General features: G+C 40.8%; 1 protein-coding gene across 1 annotated transcript; it reads left to right on the top strand.

Annotated features, from left to right (window-relative positions):
- Positions 1-3,502: 3,502 nt before the first annotated feature.
- Positions 3,503-13,335, top strand: tat (tyrosine aminotransferase). The gene is made up of 12 exons (XM_047382019.1): positions 3,503-3,649; positions 5,996-6,261; positions 6,640-6,744; positions 6,874-6,941; positions 7,045-7,203; positions 7,851-7,989; positions 8,074-8,126; positions 10,560-10,712; positions 11,110-11,238; positions 12,046-12,129; positions 12,594-12,692; positions 12,774-13,335. Exons 2-12 carry the CDS (start codon positions 5,997-5,999, stop codon positions 12,912-12,914), a joined length of 1,395 nt encoding a protein of 464 aa, XP_047237975.1. The 5' UTR covers positions 3,503-3,649; position 5,996; the 3' UTR covers positions 12,915-13,335.
- The last annotated feature ends 294 nt before the right edge of the window (positions 13,336-13,629 follow it).

Raw genomic sequence — 13,629 nt, 5'->3', positions numbered from 1 at the left:
TGGGGCCAAGTTTCTTTAGTACGCTGCCTTTCAGGACGTTTCTTTGGCGTCAGCTGTGACCTTTGCACCCAGCATGTAGTTGTGTAGTAAAAAGGGGAAGGCTAAAGGTGCTACTTTAGCAAAGCCATGAGTTGGTGTAACTAGGGCTGTAAAAGTTGACACTATATGCGTGTTTGTCCTGTTTAAAGACTCCACTCTGACCCGCCTCCTGTCCTCTTCACCTGAGAGGAGGACAGATAGAAAAATGTTTAATGTTGTTGACCAAAAAAAGCATCATTTCACATGCAGCTACTTACTACTGAAGCAACGTCTCTGAACAGATGAAAAACATGAAAATGATAAATGCAAAAGCCAGAAAGAGATGAGAAATGACCCCATGTTCAACATCTGTCCTAACTCAGAACTGACTGACTCTGAGCAGCAGTGTTAAAGTCTGTTCATCTAAAATAATCTGGAGAGGTTTTGCAGACTTTGTGGATCGTTGGTTTTGATGAACTCCTCTTACCGAATGTTCCTCTGTAAAACAAACTTGTCATGATCATATGGGTCAGTTTCCTCTGTAAAGTCAGACCTTTTGGATGTTTTTAGGGGGTTTGCATCAACAACATGTGAAAGTCTTATTCTAACAGCAGTTTGTAGGATGAGTCCTGGTTGTGTATTACACTCCCCAATGCTGCATTTCTTTCATTGTAGTTGATTCATTTCCTCATTTTAATCCCACTTAAAATCCTTGTTGCACTTTCTTACTTGTACTAGGCCAAACCTAGGATAAGTTGTGCTACAGTTGTTGCACAGATAATTTTTCAATAATGGTGGTGGTATTACTATTTAAAATGTTCATTTATTCTTTAAATGCACGGTGCCATTGTAAATGCAAAATTAGTTATTGTTTTATCAAGATTTTAATTTTTCCTTTTTGCTCATTGCAACTAAACTGCACAATCTGGATGACTATGAAATCAGTTCATACTTTAACACAGAGGGACACATGTCAACTATAACTAGCTATAAAACCAACAAAGCTAAAACTTAATCAAATAAGATTTTACACTTTAAACCAGCTGCTTTCCGTCTGAACGGAACCTTGACCCTGAAAGCATGTTTTGGTTTGTTCCACCAAATATTCAGGTGTTTGTCTTCTTTCTGGAATCATCTTTAGCTGCGTAACAACATCTGGGGTGTTGGGGTCATGTCATCAATCGTCACATCCAGCACATGGGTCCGATTCTACCATTGAGGACAGAAATCCTTAAATGTTTGACTGTGAAAGCAGAGCTGTAAGTTCTGACTAAGGAAACTTGATCCAAATAAAGGACATTGGATTTGTTGAACAGATTCTGTCTCATTGAACATACATTATCCTTCACCACTGAATCAAGCCGCTCCTGGGAAAGTTACATCATTTATCAGATCCGAGGGCTGGATGCAGATCAAAGTTCTGGAATCATGTGACAGACGTACGGATCTCGTTACATAAGGATGTTTGGGAAAGCGTGCTTACCTCTATTAATCTGGATCTGACTTGTTATCTTCACAGCGCCTTGCAGAAGTATTCACACCCCTTTAAAGATTTCCACAGTTTGTCTCGTTACAACCGCAAACTTTCATTGTTGTTATTGGGATTTATGTGGCAAACCAACACAAAGTAGGACATCTGTGTGAAGTGGAAGCAAAGTTAATCATGGTTTTGAAAAACAAAAATGTAAAACGTGTGGAGTGCATTTATATTCGGCCCTCGTGCTCGTGAGTCACTACGTTGTAGAAACCCTGTTGTCTGCAGGTCCGTCTGCAGGTCTTTTGGGGTTTTCTCCACCAGCTTGGAACATTTTGTCATGATCTGCCCATGTTTGGTGTTGAGTTTGAGTCCTGTTTACCTTTTCTGCACTGCCATGTTCTTCACTTGCTTTAGTTCTGTTTATTCAGGTAATTATGTTTGTTCTGTTGTTTAGTTTTGTTACTTCCATGCTCATCTGTGTTAATTAGACACTCTACCTCAGTTGCCTTCAGTCCCTCTTCCACCAGCTGTCCCTGATTCCCTCTGATTGCTTCCCTTGGTTCATTGGTCCTTCCTCCTCCCTTCCTCACTACTTATACTCCCTTATTTTCATTGTTCTCCACTGGTTCCTCCTGCTATCTACACTGCTCACTACCCGTCTGTCCCCTAGTGTGTTTCCTCCTAGCTTCTGCACCTTGCATATATCCATCTCAGCAATTGTGTAAGTGGATACTTAATTTTTATAACAAACTTGAAAAGACTTGCCATGCTGATTCCTCGCTCCGCTCTGCACCTAGGTCCTACAAAACTTCAGCGTTTCCTGACACATTTGACCTCATTCTTTTTTGTAAAACATCTCAAGCTCAGTCACATTGCATGGAGAACATCTGGGAACATCAGTTTTCAAGTCTTGTGCAGATTAGCTGTTGGAGTTTCTTTCTGTTAGAGACCGTCAGAACAAAAAGTCCAATCACTGTGTCTGTAATGCATTTTGATGAAGCAGTGACAAAGATCTCAACCTTGAGCAGAAAGCTGGTGAGGATCAAGATCTCAGAGAGATCTGGACTTGCTGCACCGACTACGCCAAAACAAATTCCTTGTATGTCCAAAAACGTACTTGGCAATAAAGCTTTTCTGATTCTGATTCTGATTCTGATTCAGTAGCTAATCCTAAAATAAGATGAGATGGACAGTTGGACGGCAAGAAGAAACTCAGAGAAAACAGAGCAAAGATCCATGACCCAAAACTATAACTGGAAACAAAACAATGAAACAAAACGTTGCAATCCAAATCAGGTCTTCTGCCGCCTCTAACGGGCTTTCTTCCAGGATTGTCCTGGATTTAGCTCTGTCCATCTTCCCCTTCCCTCTGACCAGTTTCCCACAGCATGATGCCGCCACCTCCATGTTTCACTGTGGGAATGGTGTGTTCAGGGTGTTTTCTTCCACACATAACATTGTGCATGTCAGCCAGAAAGTTCTGTCTGGTCCCATCGAATTCGACCACTGTATCTCTTTCAGGACTTGTAGCAAACAGGACTTATTATTTTCTTTCAACATTGGCATACTTCAAGCCAATCTTCTTGAAATGCCAGATTTGTGGAGGATATGAACAATAGCTTTCTCCCACCTGAACTGTTGACCTGTGCAGCTCCTCCAGAGTTACCATGGGCATTTTGGCTGTTTCCCTGAATAATGCTCTAGAAGTTTAGGTGGATGCCCATGTGGCTCTGAAGCAGATTGTTATGACTGATGATAATTTTAACTCATGATTCTTATGTTGGAAGCTTGTTGCTCTCACTCCTGGCAGAGAGACGTTGCTCTGATCTTTGGGCTCACTTTGTTGTGACGCACATAACGGACCCCCCCGGGAGCCAGCGAGCTGTCCTGCCTGCCACCAACCCCCACTCCTCCGGTCAGTAATTGATGCCGTTCTTAGTTTAAGGCGGTATGGTTCTGGTTAGTGATGTAAGAGGGGTGTACATAACACAACCCTCAACCTCCACCAATGGGATCCTGGTCAGGCCTCAACACCCAGTTTTGGGGATTTTCCTATAAAATATCTGTATAAATGCAGCTGCAGTTGTTTCTGTGCCTTTCTGTTCAACACTGATAATAACCTGCGCAGCAGTTTTGCAGAGCTGAATATTTCAGGTAAATGTTTTATTTTTTATTTGTGTATTTATATTATTTCAGGGAACTTTTTGAGTAAGAATGAATGAATAAATAAGGACCTAATTGAGTTAAATATTGGATGAAAATCTAGTTTATGGGTTTTATGACCCCTTAATGTGGTTATTATGGTGTTCTGTAACTCTGTTAAAGACCAAAAAAAATCTATTTCACGTATTTTATTCAATCAGAACATTTATCCATCCTCTCAGAAAAAAAGTATAAAAACCTAATAATTTAATAGAAAAGTAAAGTTTAAAGAGATGATAGCAGTAAGAAATAGAATAGAATATAATTGAATACAAAAGTGTTTTTGTCCCTCAGTGGGGAAATTCAGGTATTTGGTAAACGACTTGAGAAAGCGTCTGATGAAACCATGGACTGCTGATGTAGTACTGGATACCAGAACAATTACCTTAATAATAACATACATCTAGGAAAAAATTCTGATTTACGGCACAGTACTTCTGGTGAACCACACGGTTCTGAGCTAGGTCCGACACATTTTATATTAGAAAAAAAATGCTGAATGTGATAAATCAGAGTGTAAAATGGCCTTTATTTTCCGATGATACATTTTATTGAGACCAACCTGTCAGTACAAAGGAAGGGGAACTTAAGGAAATTATTAACAGAAATAAATGACAAAAACTGTTGGGTCAGTTTCATGATGTTTGATGTTCAAATTAAGACTTTATTGTCAGGATGTGACATTTTGGACTTTTTTTTGTGGTTTTGTATTTTTTACTTTTCGTCCAGGTGTTTCTAGTTTGGGTTTTGCAGTCTGTTAGTTTTGTTGCCTCTACCACCTCCAAGTGTGTGTTATGTTTCTCTCCTCTCGTTTTTAGCTTCTTAGTAGTTGCTTTCTTTTTACTTTGTGTGATATTATTATTATTATTATTATTATGATGGTTCTTGTCTTCCTTGGATTCTTTAGTTTAGTTCCTCATTTAGTATCTGTATTTATTTATGGTTAGGTATTTGTTCTCTTTCCAGCTCTTCCTTATAGGTTAGTTTTAGTTATTGTTTATTTTGGTTCGTATATATTCTGGTTCTCTCGCTCTGTTTCCTTTCCACTCAGTTCAGTCAGTGTGGTTAGGTTTACTTTTGTAACCAGGTTTTCTTTATGGGCTCTTTGTTTGTTGTTGTTCCTATGTTCCCTCTAGTTTCTCTATTTACTTTAGGTTATGATTATTCTAATTTTCTTATGCTCTATTTGGTTATTTATCTTTCTCTATAGGTTTCCTTAGGTCTGTGTCTCTTTATTGTCAATCAGTCCCTTCGCCATGTTTTAATTTATGTAATAGTTTCACCCTCTGCCTTCCTGCTTCCATGTCTCACCTGTTCCTTGTTTCTTTGATTACCTGCCCTTTTGTTATCCCTCAGTATATTAGTTGGTTTTTTGTCATTGTATGTTGCTGGTTCCTCGCTCACACTCCCTACTCTCGTCCATGCCATGTTCCTGCAGTGATTTTGTTACATTTTCGACCCTTTAAATAAAGTTGAGGATTTATTTAAGATGCTGCTTCCAAGCTCTTGTCTGCACTTTGGTCCACCCCAAAACCCCACCGTGACATTTATGAAACCACCAAATTAGTAGATATTACTGAGAATAGATTACATTCCATTAAATAAGTAAAATGTCCACAAAAAATTCAATATTAAATAAAACCAAACAAAAAACCTTCATAGATGTTGTGCTCTAGCTAACCTGACTTATGCCAGTGAAGTATGGTGAAATATATATAAAACCAACGTTAAAAGTGCCTTATATGCTGCAAAAGCTGTAAAAATGATCAGAAATGTACTAAAACAGGGAGGACGTTTGATCATCCATGTCTTAGGGGCGAGATTTCATCCAAAGAAATTTAGTCTAAAACATTTTCCTGCAATTAATAAACATAGAGGTTAAGTGGTTTAAATTTCCTCCATCTGCCAACTCTTCTGTCCATAAATAAATAACATTACAGTCTAATTTTGGATTTAATGCTACTTTATGTGTTTAATATGAAACTCCTGACAGTTTTCCATCCATTTAGTGGATCTTGGTCACACCTGAAATATGAGCCAAAAAATAATCTTCATTAAACTCTGAGAAGAAAATAAGTCAATTTAGAAATAAAATAAATAAAATTTGAAATGCTTTGAGTCGATAAACATTGGAATATATATGAAAGTGATTTAATATTTCTCAAGATGACGTCATGATTGTAAACGTTAAGAACCTGTAATTAAAATAGGAAGCATAAAGCAGCATGGAGCCGAGTTTAGCTTGAAAAACATCTCTCTCCGTTTCATGGCTCATTGTTTGTGCTTCATGACTTCCAGGATGGACAACAAGGCTTACTTGGTTCAGATGAAAAGCAGCGGAGTCCACGGAAAAACCCTGACTGGGAAGGGGATGCTTGGGAACGGCTTCCATCACATGAGCCTTAACGGCAGCTTGTACCCCACCAAGACCAAGAGCCGCAGGCAGAGGTGGGAGGTGAAGCCCTCTGAGATGGCCGAGAACACGCTGAACCCCATCAGGGCCATCGTGGATGGGATGAAACTCACCCCAAACCCAGAAAAGCCCATGATCTCGCTCTCTATAGGTGGGTTTGGACTGGTCCATTTGGAGCCAATTCATAGTCTTACAAAATAAATGTAACAATGCTCTAAAAGGTTGCTACGGAAACACTTTGCTGCCATTTGAAAGAAAAAAATGTAACAAGCTTTAAACTTATAATTTCCATTTTAAAGTCAAAATGATGCAACATGCCTATATTGCCTATGATGCCAACAAGATCTATATTGAAAAGCAGATTTCTTTGTCTTCCTTTCAAGCAGCAGAAATAGATGTTCATAAAACGGAACAAACCCTTCAGTAAACATGTTCAGTGTAAACAGCCTCTTGTGTTTTCATCACACTTTATAATTGTTTCATTATTATAATTTGAAGAGTTGTTTGTGTCTTGAATCGGTTCCTGCAGGAGATCCCACGGTGTTTGGAAACCTGCCCACAGATGATGCTGTCCTTCAGGCCTTGAAGGATGCCATAGACTCCCAAAAATACAACGGCTATGCTCCTTCTGTGGGTGAGTCCCTAATTAACGGAACAAATCCATCTGAAACTGCAAAAGGTGAATCTCATCTTTTGGTGTTTTTGCTAGAGATGCTGTCATGAATCTCTGGTTACCGCCTTTCATTTCTTTGTGCACTTGCAGGTTACTTAAAGAGTCGACAGGCAGTGGCCAACTTCTACAGCAGCCCCGAGGCTCCACTAGAGGCAGAGGTGCTCTCTCTTTTACTTCTGCTTATTATGGTTGGATCAAAACAAGTGAAATCTGCCAAACACAGCAGGTTTGATGCTCTTAATAAAATGTATTTCCTTTCAGGATGTGATTTTGACCAGTGGTTGCAGTCAGGCCATTGAGCTGGCCATCAATGTCTTCTGCAACCCAGGGGACAGCATCCTGGTCCCTCGCCCAGGCTTCTCCTTGTATAAAACGCTGGCTGTCTCTATGGGCATCGAGGTCAAACTCTACAACTTGTTGGTAAGAAGGAGTTTGGTTTGAGCCTTGGTCCCATGTGGGATGGTTTTCTACAGGGATTGAATAGTGTTGCTGTTTGTTGTCTCCAAACATGAATCACTGTCACCACCTGTTGGCATTTTGAAAGACAAGCGAGGTTACAGCTTCATGCTCTAGATCTAAAACTATCAGATGCTGCAGAAGGTGGCCAATCATTTCACTGATGGAAGGATGAGAGGGAAATTAACCCAGAACCAACACATGCATTTAAAATGACAGAATGGGTTGGACAGCACATTTAGAGAAGAAATTATAATATTTTATTAATTGCTTAAAAACTACCAAGGATAAACTGCTGAGATTAATAAAAGCTGCACTAATGTCTTACTTTGGAGTATGATTCAATTTATCAGAGTGAGCCAGATGTAGCCAAGTCATACAGCTTTCAGGTCAAAAGTGATCAAACATCTGGGGCAACATCTCTGCAAGTTTTGCTGGAAGGATATTTTTATTCTTTTGTGTAGAATAAATCCAGTGACCATCTCAGAACATAACGTGACACTTTATGCAGAACATGTTAAAACTCAAGCAGTAAGAGGAATCTCCACCAATCATTGAATTGAGTTCATCATCACCCAACTCTAACTCTGCGACATTTTTTGGTTTTTCAGCCTGAAAAGTCGTGGGAGATCGACCTGCAACACATGGAAAGCCTCATTGATGAGAGGACTTCCTGTCTGATCGTTACCAACCCGTCCAATCCCTGTGGTTCTGTGTTCAGCAAGGAACATCTACAGAAGATCCTCAAAGGTTGGCTGTCCTTCTCACCCACATTGATCAGATAAAACATCATCCGTTGCATCTCGCAAACACTTGAATCCTTTTGTTTTCTAGTGGCCTCCAAGCACTGCGTTCCCATCCTGGCAGATGAAATCTACAGCGACATGGTGAGTACGCCTCGACACGTTTGCCAGGTTGTGTAACACCAGCGTGGCACTTTTTTTTTCATGGTGGCAGCAGTATGTGCTGGTATCAGTACTGGCTCTGGTTGATGGTTCACAGTCCCCGCAGTCAGCACCAAGGGGATTAGGGATGGTCCAGTAGATTAGCAGGAGCCAACAGGTTCAGAACATGTGGGCCATGATGCACAGGCCTTTCATTTCACTCATTTAACTTCCTGCAGTTTAAAAGCTGACTGTGAAATTGGCCCCACTTCAGGCATAAATGTAACCTTTGAAAATGTTGAAAGAGTTGAAGGTTGTGCAAATATGTGCAGAGATGTACAAACATTTACAGCCTCAGCAGGGGTCGGATGTTTTGAGGTCTATAAAAACAGGAGATAAGGATGTTGAAATAAACATGTCTTGGACCGTAGTTTTCCACTGATCAATGGCTCCAAAATTTAAAGGTCTGCTCAGTTTATAGCTTCAGTCTAAATGCGTCTCCATTTATTGGTGGTACTGATCTCATAGAAACTGGTTCACTTATAAATTATTCTAATTAGGATTAAGTTGTAACATCAGACTTTATTTCTCCAGACACAGAAAAAAAACAATGAAACTCGGCAAATGTTCTGTTGCCATCAGGCTATCTATTGATATTTTACATTCAGGGAACGCGTCCTGTGTGAAACCTTTTAAAACTGCAGGTTTCTCAAAGATTTGCAGAAGAATGTTGCTTTGTTTGTTAAACCAGTAAACTGTCACCCAACAAATGTTTCAGGCATGAGGCCTGCATGCCAGCTCCTCCTTCACGTTATCTGATGGATAAGCCACACAGGTCAGCTGCCACAGCTGCTGGGCTCCTCCATGCAGCAACCAGGACCCACATATGCTGCCAATTTAATAATGAATCACAGAGGTGTTGTGCATACTCAAAACCGTTCATTATCTGGCTGGTTTCTCCTGGTACTTTCTGTCTGGTGGCTCTGTCTCCATCTCTCATGTCTTGTCGGGTCTTTGCTAGAGTTCTTGTAAATATGCTTCAGAGAAACACGTGCTGTAGGCCTGCCTGCTTTGGCCTTCCTGTTTCCCTGTGTGAGTTTTTTAACCCACACCGTCTCTGCTTTTGTTGGACAGCTATTTAGGATTCATGTTGTTTGTCTCATAGCACCCAGACAACTGAACAGAAAATAAAATCTAATCCTAATGTGTAGACAGAAGATTGGTCTATGCTTTGAATTCAGTTCTGTTCCTTCATGCTTGGAAGATTTACATTTCAGTATTAGATGTTTGAACAAGAAAAATCAATGCAGCAGCATTTCTGGCTTTTTTGGGCTTTTTCCAGCAGTTGTGTGGGTTGCTTGGCGCCCTGGAACGATCTGACCCTCTCGCATTAAACACCATCAGACCAGGATGACTTTGCACTTTTTAACTACATATGTTCCCCTTTGTGGGCTTTGGGGCTGAGGGAAGGGGGCGTGTGGTGGGTGGAGAGGGGCTGTCTGTGTCTGCACTTTAACAGCACTCTGTGGTACATCATAAAAACTTATGTCCTGTGGCTCTTCAGTGGTCATCATTATCCTGGTGAATGTTCTCACCATCCAGGACATGGTAAAGAGTGAAGGAAGGAGAGAACCCGACACTAAACACAGGAGGAACCTCCAGTTCAGCTTTAAGCCTGATGCCCACTCAGTTTCAGACCATCCCACACCTTCCTGCAGGTGACCAAAGCATGATCCAGACCAACAGCAGCAGCAGCGACATCCTATTGTTGGAGTTTAGTCTGCATGTAAGCTTAGATATGCAGAATGACGCAACTTAAAAGCTTGGAACTTCTCCCTCACACATGAAATGTCTTCAGCTACAAGAACTGAAGTCCAGTTGTTTTATTTTCAAACCTTTTTGGATTCATTCCTATTAAAACTGGGGAATTATGTAACCATGTTGCAGATTTGCTGTTACATCACTGGTCTGGGTCTGAACAATGGGGGTGGTGTCTCTCTGTGCATCACTCAGCTTAGTGCTTTAATAAGAAACAGCTTTTTAGTGGAAGTGTAGCATTCTGCAGTAACTGGACCTTCTCACGCTCACTGCTCCTTCCTCTCCCCTCACCATCAGTATAAGAACCCAGCCTCTCAGCCTCACAAGCAACATGGTTAGTTTGTGGGTTCAGAAAGTTCTGAAAGCCTCGCTAACAGTTTCAGTATTTCAGTGGGCCCTCAAACCTTTCCATGTCCTCCCATTTTGACCTCTGACCTCAGTGTTTTATGTGACAGACCAACTGTTTGCCTTGAGAAGTCTCCTAGTCAGTAAACAGTCCAGCTGTGTTGCAGTTGAGCTTATAAATGATCAAATGTAGCACAGCTAACGCTTCTCTGTCAGTCTTCTGTCTTAACGGAGTTTCTCTGATATCTCTTATTGCTCACCTTCCTGTCCCAGGTTTTCCCAGGATGCAGCTGTCCTTCCTTGGCGTCTCTCAGCAGCGATGTTCCCGTTCTTTCCTGTGGTGGGCTGGCTAAGCGCTGGCTGGTACCCGGATGGAGGATGGGATGGATCCTAATCCATGATAGAAATAATATCTTTGGATCTGAGGTCCAGCCTGGTTGTTTTTCTTTTATAATTAAAGTGAAACAGGGTTCTTGGGATGTTTTTTGATGGTGTTTGTACGCTGATGTCTGTAGTAGCTTTACTTCCTCCTTTGTGCTTTAAAATCCCAGCAGGAGATAAACGTGTCATCTCCACGTTAAATTAAAGCATCTTCTGTCAGTCGGTGTAACATGAACATCTATCTGAACAGCCATTTTCCCACAAATTCCCAAAACACTGCAGTTATGAAGTATATATGTTCTAAATCTATTGTTTGTTTTCAGATTTTATGTATTATTAATTGAATATTTCCATACATTATTAATTATAAAATCATCATTAAAATAAAAATGATAATTGATAAGGAAAGTCGAGGATGTTGACCTTTCTGTCACTACCTCAGATTCGGCAGGGTCTGGTGAAACTGAGCCAGCGTATTCTGGGAGCCTGCACCATCGTCCAGGGGGCGCTGGAGAGCATCCTTAATAACACACCTCAGGGTTTCTACAGCAACACCATCAGCTTCCTCAAGGTAGAGAAAAGATGGAGAAATGGAGTTTCTACAGAATTCAGGTCTTAGGACTGAGATGGAAGAAGGTGGATTTATTGTCTGCTGAAACATTTCTGAGGTGCACTGGTCAGATGTTCTGGATCACTATCCTGCTGAAAGACCTAAAGGTGACCTATGTTCAATTTTATACCAGATGTCCTGGTGTTACAGAGAGCTCCCAACAATGTTCTCAGGACATCTGGAAAAGAGACAGGCCCACATCACCACATCTGCTCCACTGTACGTAGCAGTGGAGATTCTTGAGGGACCAATCAAATTTAGCAAATTCCTGGCATGTTCTCATGTCTTTCCCACTTTGGAGAGTGGTTAAGAAGAAGATTAAGCTGCTGCAATAAAAGGTGAATTTATTTCAGTCATCCCCAGGATGTGTGGTTCTGCTTTAACTCCTCCCCAGGCTGCTTTATGGACTCCCAGATGGGTAAAACAGCAGGCAGATGAACCACTCTTGCGGCAAGCTGAGCAGCTGTCTTTAAATGCAGAGTGCAGTAATGATTAGGCTGAAGCTATTTAAAGGTGATACCATCATCTCCTGCGCTCACACCCTCAGTGGCCTGAACATCTCTGCAGCTCTCGCTTAGTTCAGGATCAAAGATGAGCAGCTCTAAACTTCTTATGATCAGGCTTTTGATCATAAATAATTTCTTCTTTTATTCTGATGAGCAAGAAAAACATTCAAATCCTCATTTATGTGATATTTATTTTTTATTGTCCCTGCATGTGGATAATAAAATGTTGGAAACATGCGGCTTTTCTTTGTTCTTCCTTCAGTCAAACTCTGAGATTTGTTTCAACGAGCTGTCCAGCGTTCCAGGCCTGAACCCCATCATGCCCTCAGGAGCCATGTACCTCATGGTCAGTGTTATTAGCATTCATTCATTTATTTTTGTTGGTTCCGTTCTTGGTTATTTAACCTGAGAAATTCTGAAAACAAACAGTTGATGCCAAATCTGATCCAATAAATGTGATGAAATAAAGTAAAAAAACAGAGGACGGAACATCTTACTGTAAAGATATCGCAGATTTTTAGAAGTTGTGTGGGTTTGAAATGCAGCTGAACGGGTCGTTCCACTGTGACTCTACAGCAGTGGTTCTGATTCTGGTTGGGATCCTGTGTCCTGCCCTGACTTTTAATTGTTTCCCTGCTTCAGCTCACCTGAAATGAATAGATGGGTGTTTACTGGGCCTCTGTAGAACTTGATGACATGTTAAACAGGACAGCGGTTCCTCTAAGGACCGCTTCAGATGAAATAATAGGAAGTAAGATGTGAAATGCAACTTTCTTAACAGAGAAAGGGTTTTTGTGCACATTATTCCAGGTTGGCATTGAAATGGACCACTTTCCAGATTTTAAAAATGATGTGGACTTCACTGAACGTCTGGTGACGGAGCAGTCCGTTTTCTGTCTGCCTGCTTCGGTAACATAATTAATACATCTCCCTAAAATAATACATGAATAATTCAGACGATACACAGCAATCTGTCCTGTTGACCAACAGGCGTTTGAGTATCCTAACTTCTTCCGCATCGTGGTGACGGTACCAGAAGCGTTGATGGAGGAGGCCTGTGTCCGGATCAGAGAGTTCTGCCAGTGTTATTACAGACCCCCCAGCTGCGACGGTAATGATCTGGACCAGTGATCCAGCTGAGATGAACTGTTGTGACTGCATCATCTGATCACATATCGGAAATGGACATGTCCATACTGATGGTGGGATGTTCAATGACATCACGAGAAGACCTTATATTTATACTTTATACAGGCAACATGTTTTATCCTCTACTTGTTTTTGTATATTTATATACTTTGTTTAAGGGTCTGAATGGGACATTTTAATCACATAGTGGGCGTGGCCCGGCTGGTTCCTCTCGTTTATCCTCTGGGCCATCTTTAGAATCTGTTTTAAAGCTTCTTCATCAGAACCTCCCCTATATATTGATCCTACGTTCATGATGTTAAATTGTATATGCAACTGCATTTATTGTTTATGTATCATAAATGCAATTTTTATAGGGTTGTTTATGGTTCTCTAATAAAGCTCTGGCATGACTGGTGCTGAAGGATTTTTACTTTTGTTAGTTTATCTTGTAGCTCATTATCGTTATATTCATTTATTCATTTCCATGTAGCAGCCAAAATGGGATTAATATATAACAAAATGTCCAACCCAAACAGTGGTGTTGATAATAGTCAGTCAGTCATTTTCTATACCGTTTCTTCCCCAGTGGGTTGCAAACCGGCACCCTCTGGAGGGATTTGGTGGGTGAGGATTGTCTCAACCTGCTTCCACAGAGCTTGTTCACATTTCCTGTATGAGATGATCTTAGCCCTAAGTCCTCATTTTGTCCCTTTTC

This window comes from Girardinichthys multiradiatus, chromosome 2 (genome assembly GCF_021462225.1).
Source record: "Girardinichthys multiradiatus isolate DD_20200921_A chromosome 2, DD_fGirMul_XY1, whole genome shotgun sequence".
NCBI classification, from domain to species: Eukaryota; Metazoa; Chordata; class Actinopteri; order Cyprinodontiformes; family Goodeidae; genus Girardinichthys; species Girardinichthys multiradiatus.
This window is presented reverse-complemented; position numbering and strand designations above follow the sequence as displayed.

Bases quoted from the DNA above. Each gene is read 5' to 3' on its own strand.
- tat (XM_047382019.1), top strand. From the start codon at position 5,997: ATGGACAACAAGGCTTACTTGGTTCAGATGAAAAGCAGCGGAGTCCAC. The intron at 7,990-8,073 runs GTTGGCTGTCCT...TTTGTTTTCTAG, and splicing joins TCTACAGAAGATCCTCAAAG to TGGCCTCCAAGCACTGCGTT. The intron at 12,693-12,773 runs GTAACATAATTA...GTTGACCAACAG, and splicing joins TTTTCTGTCTGCCTGCTTCG to GCGTTTGAGTATCCTAACTT.